Raw genomic sequence first — 21,108 nt, forward strand, 5'->3', positions numbered from 1 at the left:
ATTTCTGCAAGTGTAAAGGGTTAAAACTATAATTTTGATGTTGTGAATGGTCAGTCCTTACATCCATAGCTCAGTCTATGAATTTGAATATTTACATTTCTCCAGCCTCATCCCTCAGATGTTTACCAAAAAAGTGACTGCTTTGTTGTTTTTGTTGGAATCCCAGATTGCTCCTTTAATTAAAGTACAATATTATTATGGTATGAAAAAGCTGTTTGTTGAGTAATAAGTCCACAGTCACAAAGGAAGTGTATGTAGAGCCACATGTTTTTAATCAATGCTCAACATTTCACCATGAAAATCATATTTTATGCAACACAGCAAAATGGTAAGACTTTGATCTCCAATACTTTGGTCTTGTTTATTCAGCAACTTCTTTTCCCTGTAAGAAGAAATAAATAATATAATGAATCAGTAATAATAATGAACATGATAAATATATGGATAGAATATAATGGATCAGTAATAATAATTAACATGATAAATATATGGATAGAATATAATGGATCAGTAATAACAATGAACATGATAAATATACGGATAGACTATAATGGATCAGTAATAACAATGAACGTGATAAATATATGGATAGAATATAATGGATCAGTAATAATAATCAACATGATAAATATATGGATAGAATATAATGGATCAGTAATAATAATGAACATGATAAATATATGGATAGAATATAATGGATCAGTAATAATTATTAACATGATAAATATATTATGAACACTTAAAGAATACTGTATAATGGAACAAGCATTTTAAGGCTCAGTCCTCAGCTTGGACTTTCAACTTTTAAGTACCAGCTTAGTTTGAAATAATCATATTTTTTGCCCTACTTAACATGTGATTCTTAGGGATCTTCAATACAGTTGAGTGTAAAAGGTCTGTATTGACCTCTGAGAAGACTGAATCATAGGTGGTGTTGATGTGGTCATATCTGAACATGAGTCAGGTACAGGTTTAGCAGCTGTTCTGTACCTTTCCAGAGTCACGGGTCTTGGCTCTGAGCTTGTTGACCTGAGTCTCAGCGATGTCAGCACGCTCCTCAGCCTCCTCCAGCTCATGCTGAACCTTCCTGAACTTAGACATGTGCTGGTTTGCTGCTTCCTCCTGGGTGAGGAAAGGAGAGGGAGAGCAGAACATCAGCATCCATTATATAATTTTTTCTTAAGATAAATATGTTTTCGATTGTATGCTTTCAGAGTATTTGACTAAGTCTGTGACTCACCGCTTCCTCAGCGTGCCTCTTGTAGGCCTTCACTTTCATCTGCAGCTTATCTACCAGGTCCTGAAGTCTGCCAACATTCTTCTTATCCTCCTCAGTCTGTGAGAGAAGAGCAAAGAATCAATGTCCCACTAGTTTTATATACAAACCTCTCTGTGTTAGTGTCAAGTGTGTGAAGAAGGCACTTTCTCTATCTCTTACCTGGTAAGTGAGCTCCTTGACTCTGCGCTCATACTTGCGGACTCCCTTGACTGCATCTACACCTCTTCTCTGCTCGGCCTCCACCTCAGTCTCGAGCTCACGCACCTTTGTGAAAAAGATAAACGTAGGCATTTGTTTGAGCTGGTGAAATCAGATGTAACGAATCTTTGTAACACAGGTAATATTCTACCTAGTCAAGGAGGCACAATTGTCTGTTCCTTTTCATAATTTTTATTGAAGTTGTCTCTAACAGCTTTTCATTATCAAGGTCAGTGGTTCCCAAGGTGTAATTTACATTTCAAATGTTATGAATATTACATTTACATTTAAGTCATTTAGCAGACGCTCTTATCCAACAGCAGGGTAAACTAACATGGAACCGTGGAAATTGTGTGAAATACAATACAATGTAATAATATTAATCCACAATTGATGTTCTTAACCCTTAGATGCACAACATGAGCCTGGGAGTATCTCTAACTGCACATGACCATCTGATCAGTTATCACTCCAGTGTTAATCTGCTAAATTGTAATTATTCGCCTACCTCCTAATGCATTTTGCACACAATGTATATAGACTCTTTTTTTCCTTCTTTTTTTTCTACTGTGTTATTGACTTGTTTATTGTTTACTCCATGTGTAACTCTGTGTTGTTGTCTGTTCACACTGCTATGCTTTATCCTGGCCAGGTCACAGTTTTAAATGAGAACTTGTTCTCAACTAGCCTACCTGGTTTAAATAAAGGTGAAATTAAAAATAAAAAAATAAACGGTGATATTGGTATCCACAGTACTCAATCACTGATCATTTTTTCCCAAGTCGATTAATCTTGTATTTGTAATATATTGTATATTACTATTTATACATTGTGGCATGTATTTAGCAGTGTATAGTTCAGTACCCGTATGGCCTCTAGAGGCCGACACTCGCCTGTTTTAATGTCGTGAGGTTGCTTCCACCACAGATAGAACAATGTTTCTACCGTGGGGAGCTCGTGCTATGGCATTTATGAAGAGACGTTTGCCAAGTGAGTCAACAGCCAGACAGAAGCACCGACATAACATTTATGTCATAAATTCATTTGGCAGGTAAGTGTGAAAGCACCATATTAAAGACAGTAATGTTTCCTGCGAATGTAAATTTGTTTGTTAAGATGTTATGTTGTTTTTTCACGTTTTTATGAACTTGTGAAAGTCCGCTAGCCTACAAGCTAATTTAGCCTTCTAGCTTGTAGCCCCACATAGCAACGCTAGCTTCCCTAGCAACAGCCCTTTTGCAGCAGAGTGAATGAGAAGCGAGCGATCTAGAGAGAGAGAAATTAAACAATGTAACTAGATGAAGCCTAACAAATTATTACAATGAGATGAATTTGATTCATGTACAGTAAATTATATCGTGTGTTGATATTTATTGAGAATTGTTATTTATTATTATTATTATTACTAATGAAATGGCAGTTTAGAAGATGTCTGCCAAGACAACTGTACAAGCCTGAACGAAGCAACTAGATAAATACATTTGTATATCTTTATTTTAAGGTCTTGGCTACAATTTTTCTCAACTCCACTAAAAGTGAGTTGCAAAAATCATTGTAGCTGGAGACCCATATCTCCCTCACTAACTTTAAGCACCAGCTGTCAAAGCAGCTCACAGATCACTGCACCTGTACATAGCACATCTGTAAACAGCCCATCCAATTTCCTCATCCGCAAACTGTTATTTTTATTTTTGCTCCTTTGCACCCCATTATCTCTACTTGCACATTCATCTTTTGCACATCTATCACTCCAGTGTTTAATTGCTAAATTGTAATTATTTCACCACTATGGCCGTTTTATTGCCTACCTTCCTTATCTTGCCTTATTTTCACACACTGTACTTTTTCTATATTGTGTTATTGACTGTATGTTTGTTTATTCCATGTGTAACTCTGTGTTGTTGTTTGTGTCGCTTTGCTTTATCTTGGATGGGTCGCAGTTGTAAATGAGAACTTGTTCTCAACTAACCTACCCAGTTAAATAAAAGTTAAGTAAAAAAAAATGTTTTTTAAAGTGTAACATATTCCCCAAAATGTATATTTTGAAGATAAATGCATCCTGAATTAAGCTTTTAAAACTGCTACATTTTCTCTCCGCCACATGGCAAAATGTGTAGAATTTCAAGAAATTAGCTCTAAAATAACCAAATGCCATTTCTGTCCAAAGGCTAAATGAATAGAATAGCTGAACATTTGTTTTAAAACTGCAAATGTTGTTTCTGATGCCAAAAGGTGAGTTAAAAATGTTCTTTCCCAGGGGCCGAGACATGATTAGTCCGGCCATGCACTGGAGAAGTCGTAGCAAATCCAAAAGATGAGGACTTGTAGACAATCCCATTGCGACCATAGCTAGCTAAGCTCATGCACAGAAACACATCATCGGGTCTAACAGTTGTGCTGAACTGCACATGTTCATGCAGTCAAAAGCACTCATTTGGTAGATAGCTGTTTTTGATGAAAATTAAAATGTGTTAGTTTGTTACTTTCACTAGGTTGTAGTAATGACAGTTTCAGCTACTTAAAGATGCACTCCAGTATCTTAATACATTTACTCAAGTATAGGTCTTGCCTTGAGATTTCAAGAAAATTAACAAAGAAGGATGAATTTTCCAACCCTGGTCTGGTCTGAATCACAAGCATTCCCGGAAGTCTTGCAGTGTTGCACCTCTGGGGTTAGAAACACTGTGGTAAAACTACCTGGATGCTATTTTTACTACACTCTAAAGTAGGAATTGTATTCTGATATTATGAGGGGGTCACTAATTAATTTTCTATCACCAAAGGGGTCCCGTGTCAAAAAGTTTAGGAACCCTTGATCGAGGTGGTTTAGGGTGGCAGGTATCCTAGCAGTTAAATGTTGCTGGTTCAAATACCTGAGTCTTCAATGTGAAAAATGTGTTGATGTCCAAGGCACTTAACCCTAATTTGCACCTATCTGGTGTATATGACAATAAAAACCATTTTAATTAATTGAGAGAAAGAATCTCCTGTGTAATTTTATATGATCAAATACATGTCCAGCAATCAGTCCTTCAATCCACCCTAATCCACCCTGCTGATAACTCACCCTGGACTCCAGTTTCTGGAGCTGCTTCTTGCCTCCCTTCATGGCCAGATTCTCAGCCTCATCCAGGCGGTGCTGCAGGTCCTTGACTGTGACCTCCAGGTTCTTCTTCATCCTCTCCAGGTGAGAACTGGTGTCCTGCTCCTTCTTCAGCTCCTCAGCCATCATGGCCGCCTGGAATGGTACTTTGTTTAATTTATGCACAAATCATAAAATCCCTCTGACATCTTTATTGTGGTTAACCAGCCCAGCTACCATTTCCCTTGAGGACAAATCAAATTGATGTCATCCAAGTACTCACGTCAGTGATGGCCTTTTTGGCCTTCTCTTCTGCATTCCTGGCCTCCTGGACGATGTCGTCCACCTCTCCCTGCACCTGCACCAGATCAGTCTCCAGCTTCTTCTTGGTGTTCAGAAGGCTGGTGTTCTGAAGGAGGAAACAAGACGATTTGTTTGACTCTCAAGAGAACTGACAAGTCACAAATTCTGAAAATGTGAAAGTAAGGACTGTCGAATTCCAGGTGTGTGTAAATAGTATGCTTGGTTGAGTCTCATTAGAAATGGCATTTGACCCATACCTGGGAGTGCAGCAGTCCAACACGCTCGCTGGCGTCTACTAGCTCAGTCTCAGCCACTTTGCGGCCTCTCTCTGTCTGCTCCAGAGCAACTCTCAGCTCCTCGATTTCAGCCACCATCAGGCCGTTTCTGCGCTCCACCATGGCTGCCTGCTCCTTCATGTCCTCTGCAGCGCGGACGGCATCATCAAGGTGCAATTGGGCATCCTGGGGTTCACAATGACATACGTTCATTAGGACTTGTGGAAGTAGGGCTGATAGAAATGTTCATTGTGAAGAATTTACTCAATATCCCTACCGTTCTACAGTATATAGTTCAATCTATTCAATTCCTCTGTTCTATTATTTTCTAGATTCACAAACAAATCCCTCTCCATGTTCAGGTGTTTGAACCTGATGTCCCAGTCCCTTTACCTTGAGCTGTCCCTGGACGTTCCTCAGCTGTTTCTGGGCCTCAGAGGCCTGCCTGTTGGAGTGGCTCAGCTGGATCTCCATCTCGTTCAGGTCTCCCTCCATCTTCTTCTTCACCCTCAGGGCATCATTCCTGCTCCTGACCTCAGAGTCCAGGGTGCTCTGCATGGAGTCAACCACCCTCTGGCTGTTCCTCTTGATCTGCTCCATCTCCTCGTCCTTCTCAGCGATCTTCCTGTCCACCTCACCCTTGATCTGGTTCAACTCCAGCTGCACACGCAGAATCTTAGATTCCTCGTGCTCCAGTGTTCCCTGGACAAAAAGAAGCAGTCAGGCCAATTGTGTTCAATATATTTGGATGTAGGAATGAAATATATATGACTACAATAAACACCAATACAGGGATCATTGGACTGTAGCTGGCGTTGGCTAGTATAACACTGCTTTCCCCATCAATTAGCTGTAGTTTGTACCTCAGCCTCCTCCAGAGCGGTCTGGATCTCAGACTTCTCTGTCTCCACGGTCTTCTTGGCCTTCTCCAGCTCATGGATGCTCTTGCCAGTCTCTCCAATCTGCTCAGTCAGGTCAGAGATCTCCTCTACACACACATACAGGAGCAGTTTAGACTTGGGGGATTTTAAGTGGATATTGTCAATGTACTGAAGTTGACATTGAATCATAATAACCATGAATTAATTAACAACACTTCATATGGTCTTGCAAATCTAATTGCCCTCCACATCCTTTGGGGTTTCAAAGGAATAGTGATCACAGGTTAAAAATATATATATTTTGAACTGTACATGAAAACTCTGAAATGGTGTAATAGTAGTTTTGATGTTTGCAGTTCCCTCCATTTTCAAAACACTAGTCAAACATGGCCCAAATAGAACTGCTGTCAAATGCTCACGTTGCAGGTTCTTGTTCTCTCTCTTCAGAGTCTCCAGATGATCCAGAGCCTCCTCATAGGAGTTCTTCATCTTGAAGAGTTCAGTGCTCATAGAGCGAGCCTCCTTCTGAGCTCCTTCCAGCTCAGCCTGGCCCTCCTCGTACTTCTGCTTCCACTCTGCCAGAACCTAGGAGAATCCATGGGATTTTCATTAGAAGTCATTGATGAAGAGTTTTGAATCAGAAATATGCTCCAAGTAATCATATAGCAGACAGAAAATATCACCCTAGGGTGAGGTTTCTTTGTTTTCACCTTGTCAAAGTTCCTCTGCTTCTTGTCGAGGTTGGCGGCCATTGCGTTTGCTCTCTCAACATCAATCATGAGGTCCTCCACCTCTCCCTGCAGCCTCTGCTTGGTCTTTTCCAGGGAGGCGCACTTGGAGTTGGTCGCCTCAATGGTCTCCTCAGCATCCTGAAGACGCTGGGCCAGCTTCTTCCTATTGGACAACAGAGGGAGGTTTTAGGGGCTGAAACAAATGTTACAATACATGTTGACATTTTCTCAGAGCCCAATCCACCATCACCATCAATCCAATCCACCATCACCATCAATACCCTATATTTTAGTTTTGCTGATCTGTGGGACTCACTTGGCCTCCTCCAGCTCCTCTGTCCGCTGGATGGCATCAGTTTCATACTTAGTTCTCCACTGAGCCACCTCACTGTTGGCCTTGGACATGCCACGTTGCAGCTCTGCCTTGGCCTCCTGCTCCTCCTCAAACTGCTCCCTCAGGAGGTCACAGTCATGGCGGGCAGACTGGATACCGTGGGCCAGTGCGTTTTTAGCCTGTGAGACAGAAAGACACAGAGAGATTGGAGAGATAGTCAAACAAATTATAATAGAGCTCTCTGAGGGTGGTGTAGTCACCATGTATATGAAGATATGTCTTTAAACGAGGGTTCTCCAACTGGCGTGGCGCAATTTTATTTGGCCCCTCAAGTTTTCTGAATAAAATAATATTTTGGCGAGGGGGGGGACCATAAAAGAATGTAAAAACACCAACAAATCTGCTCCGTGATTTTAATTTTGGAAATCTGTTCCAAAGTATTCCCATGCACAACAGACAGATCTATGTGATCAGAGGCGTCATGCCCATAGGGGGCACAGGGGGGCACGTGCCCCCTCAGGTTTGTCCTGTTGTTGTTTCTCTGTAATACTACTAGTTACCTTGCAATTTTCTGAAGTTGGCTTTAGTCAGCCCAGATACCATAGGTTCCCAAAATCCCAACCTCATAACTAGCTACCAAGAAGCCATTTCAGGCTATCAATCGAGGTAGAGTGGCTAGCTTGTCTAACTATCTTAGCTGCCATGCCTGCTAGAAAGGCTGGTAGACTTAAGAAAAGCAAGCAATAACTAAATGTACTGAATGAGTCTCAAATTCCTTTCAATCTTTTACCCAGATTTTAGCAGAAACGAAGAGAAGCATATTTAATTTCTTTAAAAAAACAACCACCAGTTACAGACAGCTGAAGAGGTATGCTTAGATGTGTTGAAAAACAGACATATATATATTTTTTTACATTGAATTAAGTATAAAGATTTTGGCTATAGATTGCTGGAAAAAGCTGTTTCGGGTGTTTGAAAAACGCATTATGTTTTTGTCAAATATTATATATGTTTATGCTTCTTCCATTCAATTGGCAGTCTACAAATTATTTGTAATTATGTCCTGACCATCCACTCAAGAAAAGAAATCAGCACATGGCTGAATCTAGTTGATGATCCCTGCACTAAACTCTGGGGTTGGTGGAGTCCATCTTGGGTCCCTTACCTTGACCTCCTCCTCAATCGCCCTCTTCAGCTCCTCCACCTGCTGGGTGAAGGCCTGTTTTCCTCTGGTCAGCTGAGACACCAGGGCTTCCTTCTCCTCCAGCTGGCGGCCAAACTCACCTGTAGGGATAGAGGGACATCTTGTTAATGACGTCTTTGTTTTCTAAGATTGAACATGTATTTTTATGTATCTTGGGGGCAATGTTGTTCGGTGGTGAATAGTGCAATAGAAACAGTGTGGATCAGTAGAGGCTCCTCAGAAGAGGAAGGGGAGGACCATCCTCCTCAGTGAAATTACATTGACTTCAATACAAAACCAAGGAGGCTCATGGTTCTCACCCCCTTCCAGAGACTTTCACAGTAATAATGACAACGTACTGCAACCTATCATAGATCTTGCAGCATGAACTGACATGTTGTCCACTCAATCAAAGGACCAGAGAATGAATCTAGTACAGAAAGCATATGCTAGTTATCTAGCACTGCAGTGCATAAAATGTGGTGAGTAGTTGACTCAAAGAGAGAGAAAGAACATAGTTTAACAGATTAATTTCTTTAAAAATGAAGGAGAAGCAAGAGGGAGAGAGAGATGTATTTTTTTTTTCACTTTCACTTAGCTAGCAAATGCAGCTAGCTAGTTTAGTCTACTCAAACACCCGGCTCAAACAGAGAGGGATGCTATGTTAGTTAGCTGTCTGTGGCTATCCAACAATAGAACTCTTCCAAGCCAAGGTAAGCTTTTGGTTTTATTAATTTATTGCCAGCGGGATCCATTGTGTAACTGCTAAACTGCTTGCTGCCCGTACTTCATTATTGTAGCGGGTTTACTAAATTGTTAGTTCCAGTAGCTACGTTGACTAGCTATGACGTTAGCTAATATGGTGACATCGATTTAGGCTGTGTGTAGCGGTTAGTGGCTATGCTATGAAGGTTTGGCTTGGAACGTTTTTTTTTTGCCTGATCACAGACAGCTGATGTGTTTTGCACTGAAGTCCAGAAGGTAAAAGGTGAGGCGAGAAGGAAGTATACAACGAGCAAAATGATCATGCTGTTTGTATGTGGCTTCTATGAAAGTGAACTGTGTTTTTCGTGTGATCAGGGTATTCATTCCGTCGATTTCTGTTGAAAAACGTTTCTTAAACGGAAGCAAACGGAACAAAATTAGGATAAACATACCTCAATTTGTCCAATAGAAACTCTCGTTTGCAACTGTTGGACTAATGATTACAACCTAAATCAGCTGGCTGCAGGCAAGAGTGTGCAAGGCGGTATTGAATGTATCACGGTCTTTCATCTCGATTACTCAAATTCTTCTCTCTACCTGTGCACATACGTTGTAAACTGTCATTCATAGGCTAGGTTGAAGCAACCTCATGATGGGGGTATATGGAACATTTAAGCATCATGTAGTACTCTAAACCTATCGATGTTACATTGAGCTGGATGAATCGAATATGAAAGAGTCATCCAATATGCTGTAATAGAAATAAGGCCAAGCTCCTAAAAAAAATGATTGTCCTCCTTCATCTTAAAAATCACCGACCGGCACTAATGTGGACTATGGACATAAATCCCCAACACATTTTATTCTGTTCTACTGAAGGAAAGCATTGGCTTGTTGTTCATTGTTGATGGTACCATTTTCTGTCAGGAGTCTGGCCCTCTGTCCGCTGATGTCGTTGACCTGGCGAACATTCTCATCATTCTTAGTCTTGAGCTCACTCAGCTGGTCCTCAAGAGTACGGCACATCTTCTCCAGATTGCCCTGTTAGTGAAACATGTTCCATCATTACTTTATATATGTGACTCCTGTCAACTTCAGTTCACTTGAATGGTGATGTAGTTGACCCTCCTTGATGTAGTTGACACTGCTTGATCAAAACATCACTACTCACCTTAGCCTTGGCGACGGCCTCCATGTTGCTAGAGAGGTCATCAATCTCCATCTTGTACTCGCTCTTCTCCTTCTCCAGCTTCTGCTTGACGCGCTGCAGGTTGTCGATCTGCTCCCCGAGCTCAGCCACACTGTCGGCCTGCTTCTTGCGCAGAGCAGCGGCTGTGGCCTCATGCTGCAGGGTGGACTCTTCAAGATCACGACGCAGCTTCTGGAACTCAGCCTCACGCTTCTTGTTCATCTCAATCTGAGCAGCAGTGGCGCCTCCGGCCTCCTCCAGCCTCTCGCTGATCTCCTCAAGTTCCCTGGAGAGATCAGCCCTCTGCTTCTCAACCTTAGCCCTGGCAGCACGCTCAGCCTCAATTTCCTCCTCCAGCTCCTCAATACGGGCCTAGAACAGGGGACAGGAGCAGGGGGATGAACACTACAATACAGTTGAAACAATTGAACCTCACAAAATAATAATAATATGTATATTTTGCATTAATGTGTTAATACAAAGACAGTTAATATATTCAGTAGAGTGTCCAATGCAGGATCCAAACTACCATTTTGAAACACCATCTTTACAACAGCAAGAAGCACCACGTTCCAACTTATTCAGCCATCAGAATCTATCGGGAAAAATGTGTGCTACCAGAATAATGTTTTTCAAGTCTGTGCTTTTCTGTTCTGGAGCTTTGTACCTGGGTGAGTCTGGAGCTTAGACCCCTAGATCCTCTACTGTACCTGGAGTTCCTTGATCTTCTTCTGCAGCTGAGCTCCCAGAGACTGCTCATCCTCAATCTTGCTGAGGAGCTGAGTGGTCTCAAACTCCTTCCTGAGAAACACAAATTCGCCGATTGCAGAGTTCGTTTTGGTTCGATAGTGTAAAGGGAGAGCATTATACCATTCATATTGCTTTTAAAGGAATACTTCAGCATTTTGGTCAATGATGGCATGTATCTACTTCCTCAGAGTCAGAGGAACTTGTGGATACCAGTTGTATGTCTCTGCATCCAGTATGAAGGAAGTTAGAAGTAGTTTTGCAATCCAATGCTTACTAGCATGCTAGCAGTTACCATATAATTCCAGTCATTGCGCTAACAGTTAGCAACTTTAAACTGTATGCAGAGACATAAAAATAGTATTCACGAGTTCATCTGGCTCTGGGGAAGTAGATAAAGAGCTTCCAAAATCCTGAAGTATCTCTTTAAGAATCACATGTATATGCTGATTCACAATTACAAGAATTAGCCAAAAACAACAATTATAGCAGGTAATACTGTAGTAATTTGTTTGTGTTTACTTCTTGATTTTCTCATCAGCTTGCTGCTTGTCATTCTCCAGGTCCATAATGGACTCCTGGGCCAGTTTCAGATCTCCCTCCAGCTTTCTCTTGGCTCTCTCAAGGTCCATGCGGAGCTTCTTCTCTTGCTCCAGAGAACCCTCAAGCTAGAAGATAAAAACACATATATTATTAAAATCTAATCAACTGAAGATAATATCATCTTACATACTATCATGGCCAAAATGTCAAACTCCACTCACGTCGTCCACTTGCTGTTCCAGCTTGGTCTTGGCCTTGGTCAGAGTGTTGACTTTGTCCTCCTCTGCCTGCAGGTCATCCAGTGTCTGCTGGTGGGCCTCTTGGAGGGCTTTCTTCTCCTTGGTCAGCTTGGCAACACTCTCATCCATAGACGCCATCTCCTCTGTCAGGTTTTTAACCTGTAAATGGCCACAACATAATTATAATTATACATAAAGGGGAGATTTAGTTAGTTAAATATTGCATTCATTTCATTTAGATTAGAAATGAATCAACAACTACTGTACTATAGATTCAACACTAGATGGAAGTGTACACCATGGCTATGTTTCGAATGGAAGTCATAAATGAGGGGGAGCAGAACATGCAATGAATGTTGGAAGTACCCCGCAACTGAAATTCCACTATTGTGTCATAATATTTCCTGCACCCATAATACAACTTTAATTCCATTTATGTTAAGCTATGTTTTGAGTTGAATAATGTTTGGATTATTGTTGGTTAGACTGTCTATAGTAAGACACAAGACCTTGTTTTCAGTGGCGTGCTTCTCCTTCTCCACTTTGGCCAGGGTGAGCTCCAGGTCATCAATGTCCTTCTTCAGCTCAGAACACTCATCCTCCAGCTTCCTCTTCTTGGCAGTCAACTCAGCATTGATCTCCTCCTCATCCTCCAGCCTCTCGGTCGTCTCTTTGAGTTTGGCCTCCAGCTGGATCTTGCTCTTGATGAGCCCCTCACACCTTTCCTCAGCATCGTTCAGACTCTCTCCTTCCTGGTTTCAGAACAGGAGAAAAAAATCATCAGCCTAACTTTATTTATGAAAATATAGACTTAATTTAGTCAAATTGGTCGGACCAAATCATGAAATATATAAATAATATGGGCAATAACAGTATGTGTGTGTGTGTGTGTTTAAATGTTTGTGTAAATGTGCCCTTATGAAGGTCGTTGCTGACTCACAGATGCTACTTGGAGCGCCAGGTCATTCTTCTCCTGCATCAGGGACACCAACTTCTCCTCCATTTGCTTCTTCGTGGACAGAGCCTTGGCCAGGTCTGCTGTCATCTTCTCATAGTTCTCCTTCATGTTGGCCAGCTCCTTCTCAGTCTCAGCGCTCTGCAGCAGGGGCTTAATCTTGAAGTACAACTTCATCCATGGCCAGGTTTTGACATTCATGAATGAGCGGATGTTGTACTGGATGGCGAAGATGGAATCTCTGGTCGACAGAAAGGACAGAGTGGCATGTCAGTGACATCCCACTGGGAACAGACGTCAGTTCAACATCTAGTTTTGATTTACATTTGGTTGAGTTGTCAACTGACGTGAATTCAACGTGAAATCAACAAATTATTTCACCATGTTATTGGTTTTCCGTTAAAAGTTGAGTGAAAACATTTGAAATTCCCTAAGGTTGATGATATTTTTGAAATCCACTTTTTTACAATATTATCACATTACATTTTTTGGTTGAAATTATGTAGATATAATATAACGTGATTCACGTTACCATTTTTTAACCTATTGGGATGCTTTAAAAAGCGTCTCTCTGGGAGTCGAAGAACAACAAAACCTCTAACCCCTTTTGTTAACAGCTGAGGAAACGGTGTTGGGAAATGTAACCACACTTAAACTCATAGACAGCTCTCTAGATGCAACGACTGACAGTCATGCTAAGCTCATGAGGAATTTTATGTTCTTCAGGAATAAATGGATAAATATCACAAATTTAAATGACAATTGAACAGCCAAATCCCAAACTGCAGCTATAAAGCTAGAATCCTTAGTTGTTACATCCATTTCTGGACTAAATTAATTAACCCAAAAGCTTTAGTAGACCATTATAAGATGTACTTTCTCATTCTGAACAACTCACAGCATATACAGTATGTAATCATAATGCATTAGATACAGGTGGTTGACAGAAAGCTTTGCCAAGATGTCTACTATTCCTCACCTCCTCTCCATCATCTTGGTGAACTCTCTCCTCATGAGGAATCCACGGCTGAGAGCCTGGACCATGCCGACCAGAGTGGCCAGCTTCTCATCTCTCATCTCCTCCAGGACACCCAGCAGACCGGCTTTGAAGAACACCTGAGACACAGGTTAACACGGTCAGTGGAACCACAGATGGTGACAGATAGAAAGGGTCAAACCACTAGATTGATTTGAACAACATTAACTTTGCAATGGTTACAAACACACCATGGGATGGGTAGTTTCCAAGTTGTTAGTTATTGTACAGTTGTAGATTAATAATGTACACAGATACAGATAACTGCAGCCATACCACTATAACACAATGCACATGATGATGAGTTTAGTTTCTCTTCTATACTTGTGATGGATGAATTTGAAGAAAAACACTACAATTTTCCATTAGTTAACTGAAGAAGAAATAAGAAAATAATGGATATACCAACTGAAGAGATTTTAAATTATCATTGAAGTTGTGTTTTGACTGACCTTGGTGTGTCCAAACTTGTAATCCTCGTGATTCACATCAATGGACCCAAGCAGCTTCTCAGAAGCCTTCTTGTTGTCCATGAACTGGCCCTCAGGGATGACACTGGCATTCAGTACTTTGTACCTGAATGAGGAGAAACGTGTAACATATGTCAAGTTGTAATATGTTGGTTGTATTACTTAAAAGTTAAGATTATTCTGATGCTGGGAAAACCCTTGGAGCAGATCTTTCTGTGATTGTGTGTGTGTGTGTGTGTGTGTCTGTGTCTGTGTCTGTGTATGTGTGAGCATGTACCTCTGCTTGAAATCAGCATAGATGATTCTGCTGGGGAAGCCCTTTCTGCAGATCCTGATACCCTCCAGTACACCATTACACCTGAGCTGGTGGATAACCAGGAAGTTCTCCATCAGACCTGGTAAAACAAACCAAATCTCTTTTAATACTCATAAACAGGTTATAGATTGGAATCGTTAAGGTCACTGATACTGTACTGATAAGATGACATATTTAACTCAATATTTCTTGTACCTGGAGTCTTTGACTCATTGGGGATCAGACAGCGCACAAAGTGAGGATGAGTGCTCCTCAAGTTGGTCATTAGCTTATGTAAGTTCTCCTGTAAGAGGGTTACAAACCATTTTCTCAGGCCGACTGTAATTTAGAATAATTGCACCTTTTGAAGGACTGAATCTACACATTTCAAAAGCTCACCCTGAACTGGGAGGACACAGTCTGCATGGAACCACCCTTCTTCTTGCCTCCTTTCTTGGTTGTATCTGTTAAAATGGGGAAAAGTAAAAGATAACTAGAAAAGTACATTTCCTAGAGCGGGTGGAATAAATAGAATAATTTAAAAAGTATGTAAGAAATCTAGAGTGGTCTTGTCTTCAGCAAACACACTAATTATAAACCAGAGAATCTCTGGTTAACTTCATACTTATCTAGAGGCAAATGCTGCCAATCAGATTGTGTAGAATAACACCTATTGTATGAGTAAATTAACCAAGTAATAAACCCTGAGAAATTGTGATATATTCAAGGACTTTAAAGGAAATTGTAACTAGTGCTATATAAATATTGTGACGTGATGCTAGTCTTACCCTCAGGTGGGGCAGCAGGATACAGGGCAGCCAGAATTTTGACTCCTGACTTCCCGTACAGTTGACAAACTGAGTCGTTCAGGGGATCCTTGTTCTTCTCCAGCCACCCAGTGATGTTGTAGTCCACAGTTCCGGCGTAGTGCACCAGGGAGAAGTGGGCCTCTGCCTTGCCTTTGGCAGGCTTGGGCTTCTCAAACGCCTGTGTTTTGCCAAGATGCTGGGAGTACAGCTTGTCCTTGAAAGTGGTGTCTGAAGACTTGGGGAACATGCACTCCTCTTCAAGGATGGAGAAGATGCCCAATGGCTTTACGAAAAGAGATGTATATCAAATTAGTGATATTTACATTAATTCCTTTAGTAAACATGCTGTTATAGGATTATATTCATTTAGAGGCACATAATAGGAAACATATTGAGATCTCAACAGTCAGATGCTGATAATATCTCACACAGCGTTCCATTTGAGCTTTGCTGTTGAGGTCCATTATAATCCTCACAGACATCTTACCTTCTCAATAAGCTCAATGCAGGCAGCCAAGTCCATGCCGAAGTCAATGAAGGCCCAGACGATTCCCTCCTTCTTGTACTCCTCTTGCTCCAGGACAAACATGGTGTGGTTGAAAAACTGTTGCAGTTTCTCATTGGTGAAGTTGATGCACAGCTGCTCCATGCTGTTGTACTGTTGATTGAATTTTAAAAGGGGTAATTTCATCATACAAGACTGTAATCCATCTCAATCACAACTAATTGTCTTGTTCTGGTCTCATACTCACGTCAAATATCTCAAACCCGGCAATGTCAAGCACACCGATATAGAACTGCCTTGGATTCTTGGTGTCCAACATCTCATTGATACGGATGACCATCCACAAGAACATCCTCTCATAGATGGACTTGGCCAGAGCCATGACTGAGTTATTAACCTGCAATGATAATACCTCAAATGAATACGTGAGATATTGACCATGTCCAGTGATGAGGTGATGATACATTTGGGAAAACAACAACACTGTTCAAAAAAATAAATGCACTCGTCCCCAAAATAATTCCGGTTCACAGAGAATGGTAGATGCTTTGTTTGGCTTCCTTACCTGAGGCACAGTCTGTCCCTTGGTCACATACTCATTGCCAACCTTCACTCTGGGGTAGCACAGAGCTTTCAACATCTCAGCTGAGTTCAGGCCCAGCAGGTAGCCAATTTTATCAGCCACTGGAGAGAGAGAGAACCAACAAGAACAGACTCAGTGACACAATATCGCTTTTTTATGTCAAACTGGCAAAATAGTTTGGATAACTTCTTTGTGGGGTAGGTTTTGATTCACCCACATCCATCATTTCAAATAATTTGTGGAGGTTTTAATTTGTTCTCCAAAAATGATCTCCTGCCTGACTTTCATGTGGCACTGTCTGTCTTAGGTGTTCTATTTCTATGTTGGGGACTGGGAATGGGACTAATGCTCTACATATTGTATATCTATGAGTGGGACTCACCCTCTGTGCCGTCTGGCTCGGCCTGCTCCTCACGCTGCTTCTGCTTGAATTTCAAGTTTCCATGGTGCACTACAGCTCCTGTCAGCTTGTAGATGCCAATCTTCTCTTCATTAGTGAAGCCCAGGATTGTAATGGCATCCTGACATTAAAGAGGAAGTACAACAGAGATGAACTGAACGGTAGTTTGGTCAGTTACACTACAGTTCTGTGCTGCTCACTGCAGAACAAATGGGATGGATAGATTTGACTGGCTTCTCTGTTCCACATGATTACGCTTGGAAAACACATTAGTATATGGCAGCACAAAATGAGTTTTACACAGTTCCAAAGGGCACATAGTGGCACTCTGTTGTGGATGTCTTACATGTATGTGCCTCAAGGCGAAGTGTGAAGGCCTGAAGTGTTCCTTGAGGCACATGTCTAACTAACACAAGGCATTTAGAATCAAACAAAAAATATCTGAAAATTCTCAACTGCCACCAAGTTGGAATTGCACAGCACATTCAGTGTGGTGGTCCTACCCATTCCCTGTCTAGAGTTTGGTTAACCCTTTGTTTGACTCACATCTGTGGCATCCAGCTCTTCCTTGTCGTCGATGCTGGCCACAGCGATCTGTCCCTGACTGCACATGGGGAAGTCGTAGGGGTTGGTGGTGATGAGCGCCATTTCTGTGGACAACGGAGAACAGCTTGTCAGTTAAATCTCTTAGAATTCTGCTCTCCTACCTTTACAGTATCTCTCCCTCCCTTTGCCGTACCAACTATGTCAGGTTTGTGGCCTGTCATCATCTGGAAGAAGATGTGGTAGCCTCTCTCATCAGGCAGCTGGAAGGACACTCTGGACTTCTCCAGCAGGTCTGAGAGATGGAGAGAGAGAGAAAGAGATTGTAATATTATATTTAATTTGATGATATGATCTCCTAAAAATAATCTGTGTGAATTTAGGAAAGCATTGAGAAACAATCAAAACCAACTCACAGGTTTCAATGTCAGCTTTAGCCAGTTTACCACCTTGGAAGTGAATCCTGATGAATTTACCCTGTTGACGATTATGGGTGTTAAAAATAGGCCAACAAATTAATCTAGCATTTTACTTTGATAGACCTCTTTAAATGTTACCGTTTGTTGTTCATCTATTGATATAACAATAGGGAACTACTGAAATACATTTTTCCAATATAAGGTAACTTCCACAGTATGCCCTTCATACTACTTACAAAGCGAGACGAGTTGTCGTTCCTCACTGTCTTGGCATTACCGTAAGCCTCCAGCAGAGGGTTAGCTGCAATGATCTGATCCTCAAGAGACCCCTGATTGAGACAAACACAACTTGCTCAGAAACTGGTAAAGCACATTTTTCTCGATTGAACACTTTTTTTGAAACATGATTCAACCAAACCGAAATAAGAAGTCAAACATAAGAACAACCTACCTGCATTTTGCTGGGGTCTACTTCCTTCTTCTTCTCTCCACCAGACACTGCAATGGTGGCAAAGTACTGGATGACACGCTTGGTGTTGACAGTCTTTCCTGCACCAGATTCTCCACTGGTTTATATGACAGAGAAAGAGGGGTTTTAGTTACATGTTTGAGTGTCAGATTGTCTTTCACTAAGAAATAGCATAGAAAAATACACTGTTAACCTGTGTTCTGACATAAGTCTTTAACAAATAATCCTTCTCATCGACTCATTATTACACATAACCTGATGCTCTAATCCATTCATAATGTCATGTATTTCATCACACCAAGTGACCCAACTTATTACAATAGAAACACTTTCTCAAGTGACATTTTAGTAAACAACTTACGTAATCAGGACGGACTGGTTCTCCTTATCTGGAACCAAAAAACACATTATTTATCATACTCAAGAAACATTATGGGGACATTATTGTATTCATAGCATCATCATGAATTTCAATTGGGAACATTTTCCATTCAAGGGTAGTGAAATTAGATATTCCCAGCAAACTGTTATTACCTAGACTAGAAAACAGTAGATACCTCTCTGAAGCATATTTCAACATCCCATCCATCCAACCAACCATCCATCCATCCTTCATCCATCCATCCAGCCATCCATCCATCCATGAGAGCTCTTACCAATCAGCATGAACTGAAAGGCGTTGTCAGAGACGGAGAAGATATGGGGTGGAGCCTCCATCCTCTTCTTCCCTCTGTAGGCGTTGACAACTTCTGCGTCGTACACAGGGAGCCACTTGTAGGGGTTCACCGTGGCACAGAAGAGCCCAGAGTAGGTCTGGATTAAAGCATAATTAATTTAGGAGATTAACAAAATCAGATGGACTTTTACCTGGATTGATGTGATGATGTGGGTGTACTTTGGTAAACTGATGTGGGTTACTGTATTGATATGTTTTGGTTTCTACCGTTCATTTATGTGTAGTGCTGTATGTGTATATTTATTATGTTCATGTATGTGGTTGTATTTATGTGCAGGTTTCTTACATAGATCATCCATGCTGCATAACGCTCTTTGAGGTTATACAACACAGAGGCTTCATTCAGGTAGGTCATCATGGCCATGTCCTCAATCTTGTCGTACTTAGGGGGGTTCATCTCATAGATGTCTGCATCTTTGAACTCTTTTCCTTCCTGAAACAGTCAGAAATCTAGATTACACACAGATCAAAGTGGACATGACTGAATGATTTTTGCTCATTAAATACATTTACAATCGTTTAAAAAATGCATATCAAAATGTAATCCAACTACTTGGTTTTCAGCCACTGACATATTCTTGACTAGTCAATAACAAAAAATCTATGCCATTTTTAAATAGCTGTGTTGATGTGATTGAATGTTATATTCTGGCTACAAAAAACAAGAAATCCTTCATAATATTTATTTTGTTAAATATTTTATATTGAAATGTTTTTGATCATTTTGAGGATTTTTCAAGAAATTTAGTAATTACACAAACTTAAATACTTTTCAGATCAGACTTACATCCTTAGTGCCGTCAGGTTTCGTGACTGTCACAGTACACTTCCCGTCAGCCCTGGCAGTGATCAGACCCTTAAGGTACAGCTCCACCTTGTCTGCCACATAGCAGGAGTTCTTTGAATCAAAGGGTGCGGCTTGTGCCTCCATCCTCTCCTTCTCAGACTTACGAAGGTATATGGCAGCCTTGCCGTAGATCTGCATCTCCGCGTCCGTACTCATGGTGACGGATAACTAGGAAAGAGATGAAACGTGAAATATGATTAACTCTGTGGTGCTTCCTCCCCAGTCAACAGAGTTAGGGGAGCGGTATCTCTCTCAGAATATTCTCATCACTTTTTATTTGAAGAGTCAAACCGTGTCTCACCTTCTTTTTCCCCTCCTACAGATGAATGTGTACTTCTTAAAGGACCCTGTGAAACATAAGTTGTTGTGAAAAAGCACAAGTCTAAAGCAGTGGAGGCTGCTGAGGGGAGGAGAGCTCATAGTAATGACTGGAGCGTAGCAAATGGAATGGCATCAGACACCTGGAAGCCATGTGTTTAATGTGTTTGATACCATTCCACCTTTTCCTCTCCAGTCACTACCACAAGCCCATCCTCCCCAATTAAGGTACCACCAACCTCCTGTGGTCCAAAGCCTCATCATTTAGTCCCCGAAGGGATAGAAAGGGATATTTTTATTAAAATGAATACCACTGAAACCCCAGTTACATTCTAGACCCCCCCCCCCCTCAATTTACAAGCAAGACCATAAATGAAAGTTACTGATTTAAAGTACAACATTTAAAGTTTAAAAAAATTAACATTGTATACCATTTGATTGCATATTGTCAAATCTTACAAGAGACATGCAGAAGTCAATTCAAACAGTGCAGTTAGCTACTGCCTCAGATGCTGAGTACAAAGATGAGACAAATATACAACTCTAAGAAGGTGGAGAGAGTCTTACCACAGAGGAAGAAGGTATCTGACTTATGGATGCTGGGGCCTCAGCCTCCTTATATCTGGTTGGAAGTGCCAACCAGGCAAAAGTTAATTATGGACCACTCTGGGAAAGGAAATGAATTGGATGAGAGACCTCTGTGTGTCTGTGTCTCGCTAGCACCTCCCACTTCCAGGAACACCACACTCCCATGACATTACTTTTTAATGTCATATTTGTCTCTGAAGCGAAATTTGATTACTAATAGTTATAACAATGTCAAAAGTTTGATTCATTCCAATGTTAGTTCTACTGACCCTCATATTTGTTTTACCTTCATTTAATTAGGCAAGTCAGTTAAGAACAAATTCTTATTTTCAATGACGGCCTAGGAACAGTGGGTTAACTGCCTGTTCAGGGGCAGAACGACAGATTTGTACCTTGTCAGCTCGGGGATTTGAACTTGCAATATACTGTAATGGACTGAGTCCATG

General features: G+C 41.1%; 1 protein-coding gene across 1 annotated transcript; it reads right to left on the reverse strand.

Annotated features, from left to right (window-relative positions):
* Positions 1-275: 275 nt before the first annotated feature.
* Positions 276-20,092, reverse strand: LOC115122663 (myosin heavy chain, fast skeletal muscle-like). The gene is made up of 40 exons (XM_065000959.1): positions 20,058-20,092; positions 19,697-19,924; positions 19,196-19,342; positions 18,830-18,986; positions 18,535-18,562; positions 18,156-18,270; positions 17,941-18,033; positions 17,702-17,762; positions 17,482-17,580; positions 17,289-17,392; positions 16,725-16,863; positions 16,325-16,443; positions 16,007-16,156; positions 15,742-15,912; positions 15,234-15,537; positions 14,845-14,909; positions 14,662-14,749; positions 14,428-14,545; positions 14,133-14,256; positions 13,624-13,760; positions 12,630-12,885; positions 12,199-12,441; positions 11,672-11,848; positions 11,430-11,575; positions 10,871-10,961; positions 10,143-10,532; positions 9,886-10,012; positions 8,249-8,367; positions 7,066-7,262; positions 6,729-6,912; positions 6,438-6,603; positions 6,001-6,125; positions 5,531-5,839; positions 5,120-5,323; positions 4,843-4,968; positions 4,545-4,715; positions 1,439-1,543; positions 1,241-1,336; positions 991-1,122; positions 276-382 (listed from the first exon to the last, which is right to left on the reverse strand). The coding sequence occupies exons 2-40, from the start codon at positions 19,910-19,912 to the stop codon at positions 362-364; spliced, it is 5,820 nt and encodes a 1,939-aa protein (XP_064857031.1). The 5' UTR covers positions 19,913-19,924; positions 20,058-20,092; the 3' UTR covers positions 276-361.
* Between the last annotated feature and the right edge of the window lie 1,016 nt (positions 20,093-21,108).

The sequence above is a fragment of the Oncorhynchus nerka genome, linkage group LG15 (assembly GCF_034236695.1).
Source record: "Oncorhynchus nerka isolate Pitt River linkage group LG15, Oner_Uvic_2.0, whole genome shotgun sequence".
Classification (NCBI taxonomy): domain Eukaryota; kingdom Metazoa; phylum Chordata; class Actinopteri; order Salmoniformes; family Salmonidae; genus Oncorhynchus; species Oncorhynchus nerka.

What these genes read in the sequence shown, in the direction of transcription:
- LOC115122663 (XM_065000959.1), bottom strand. Translation starts at nt 19,912, where the DNA reads ATGAGTACGGACGCGGAGATGCAGATCTACGGCAAGGCTGCCATATAC. An exon ending in CTTTCAGTTCATGCTGATTG is followed by an intron (nt 18,563 to 18,829) that starts GTAAGAGCTCTC and finishes TTTTGGTTCCAG; the next exon opens with ATAAGGAGAACCAGTCCGTC. An exon ending in GAGGAGCTGGAGGAGGCCAA is followed by an intron (nt 6,913 to 7,065) that starts GTGAGTCCCACA and finishes GTTGTCCAATAG; the next exon opens with GAAGAAGCTGGCCCAGCGTC.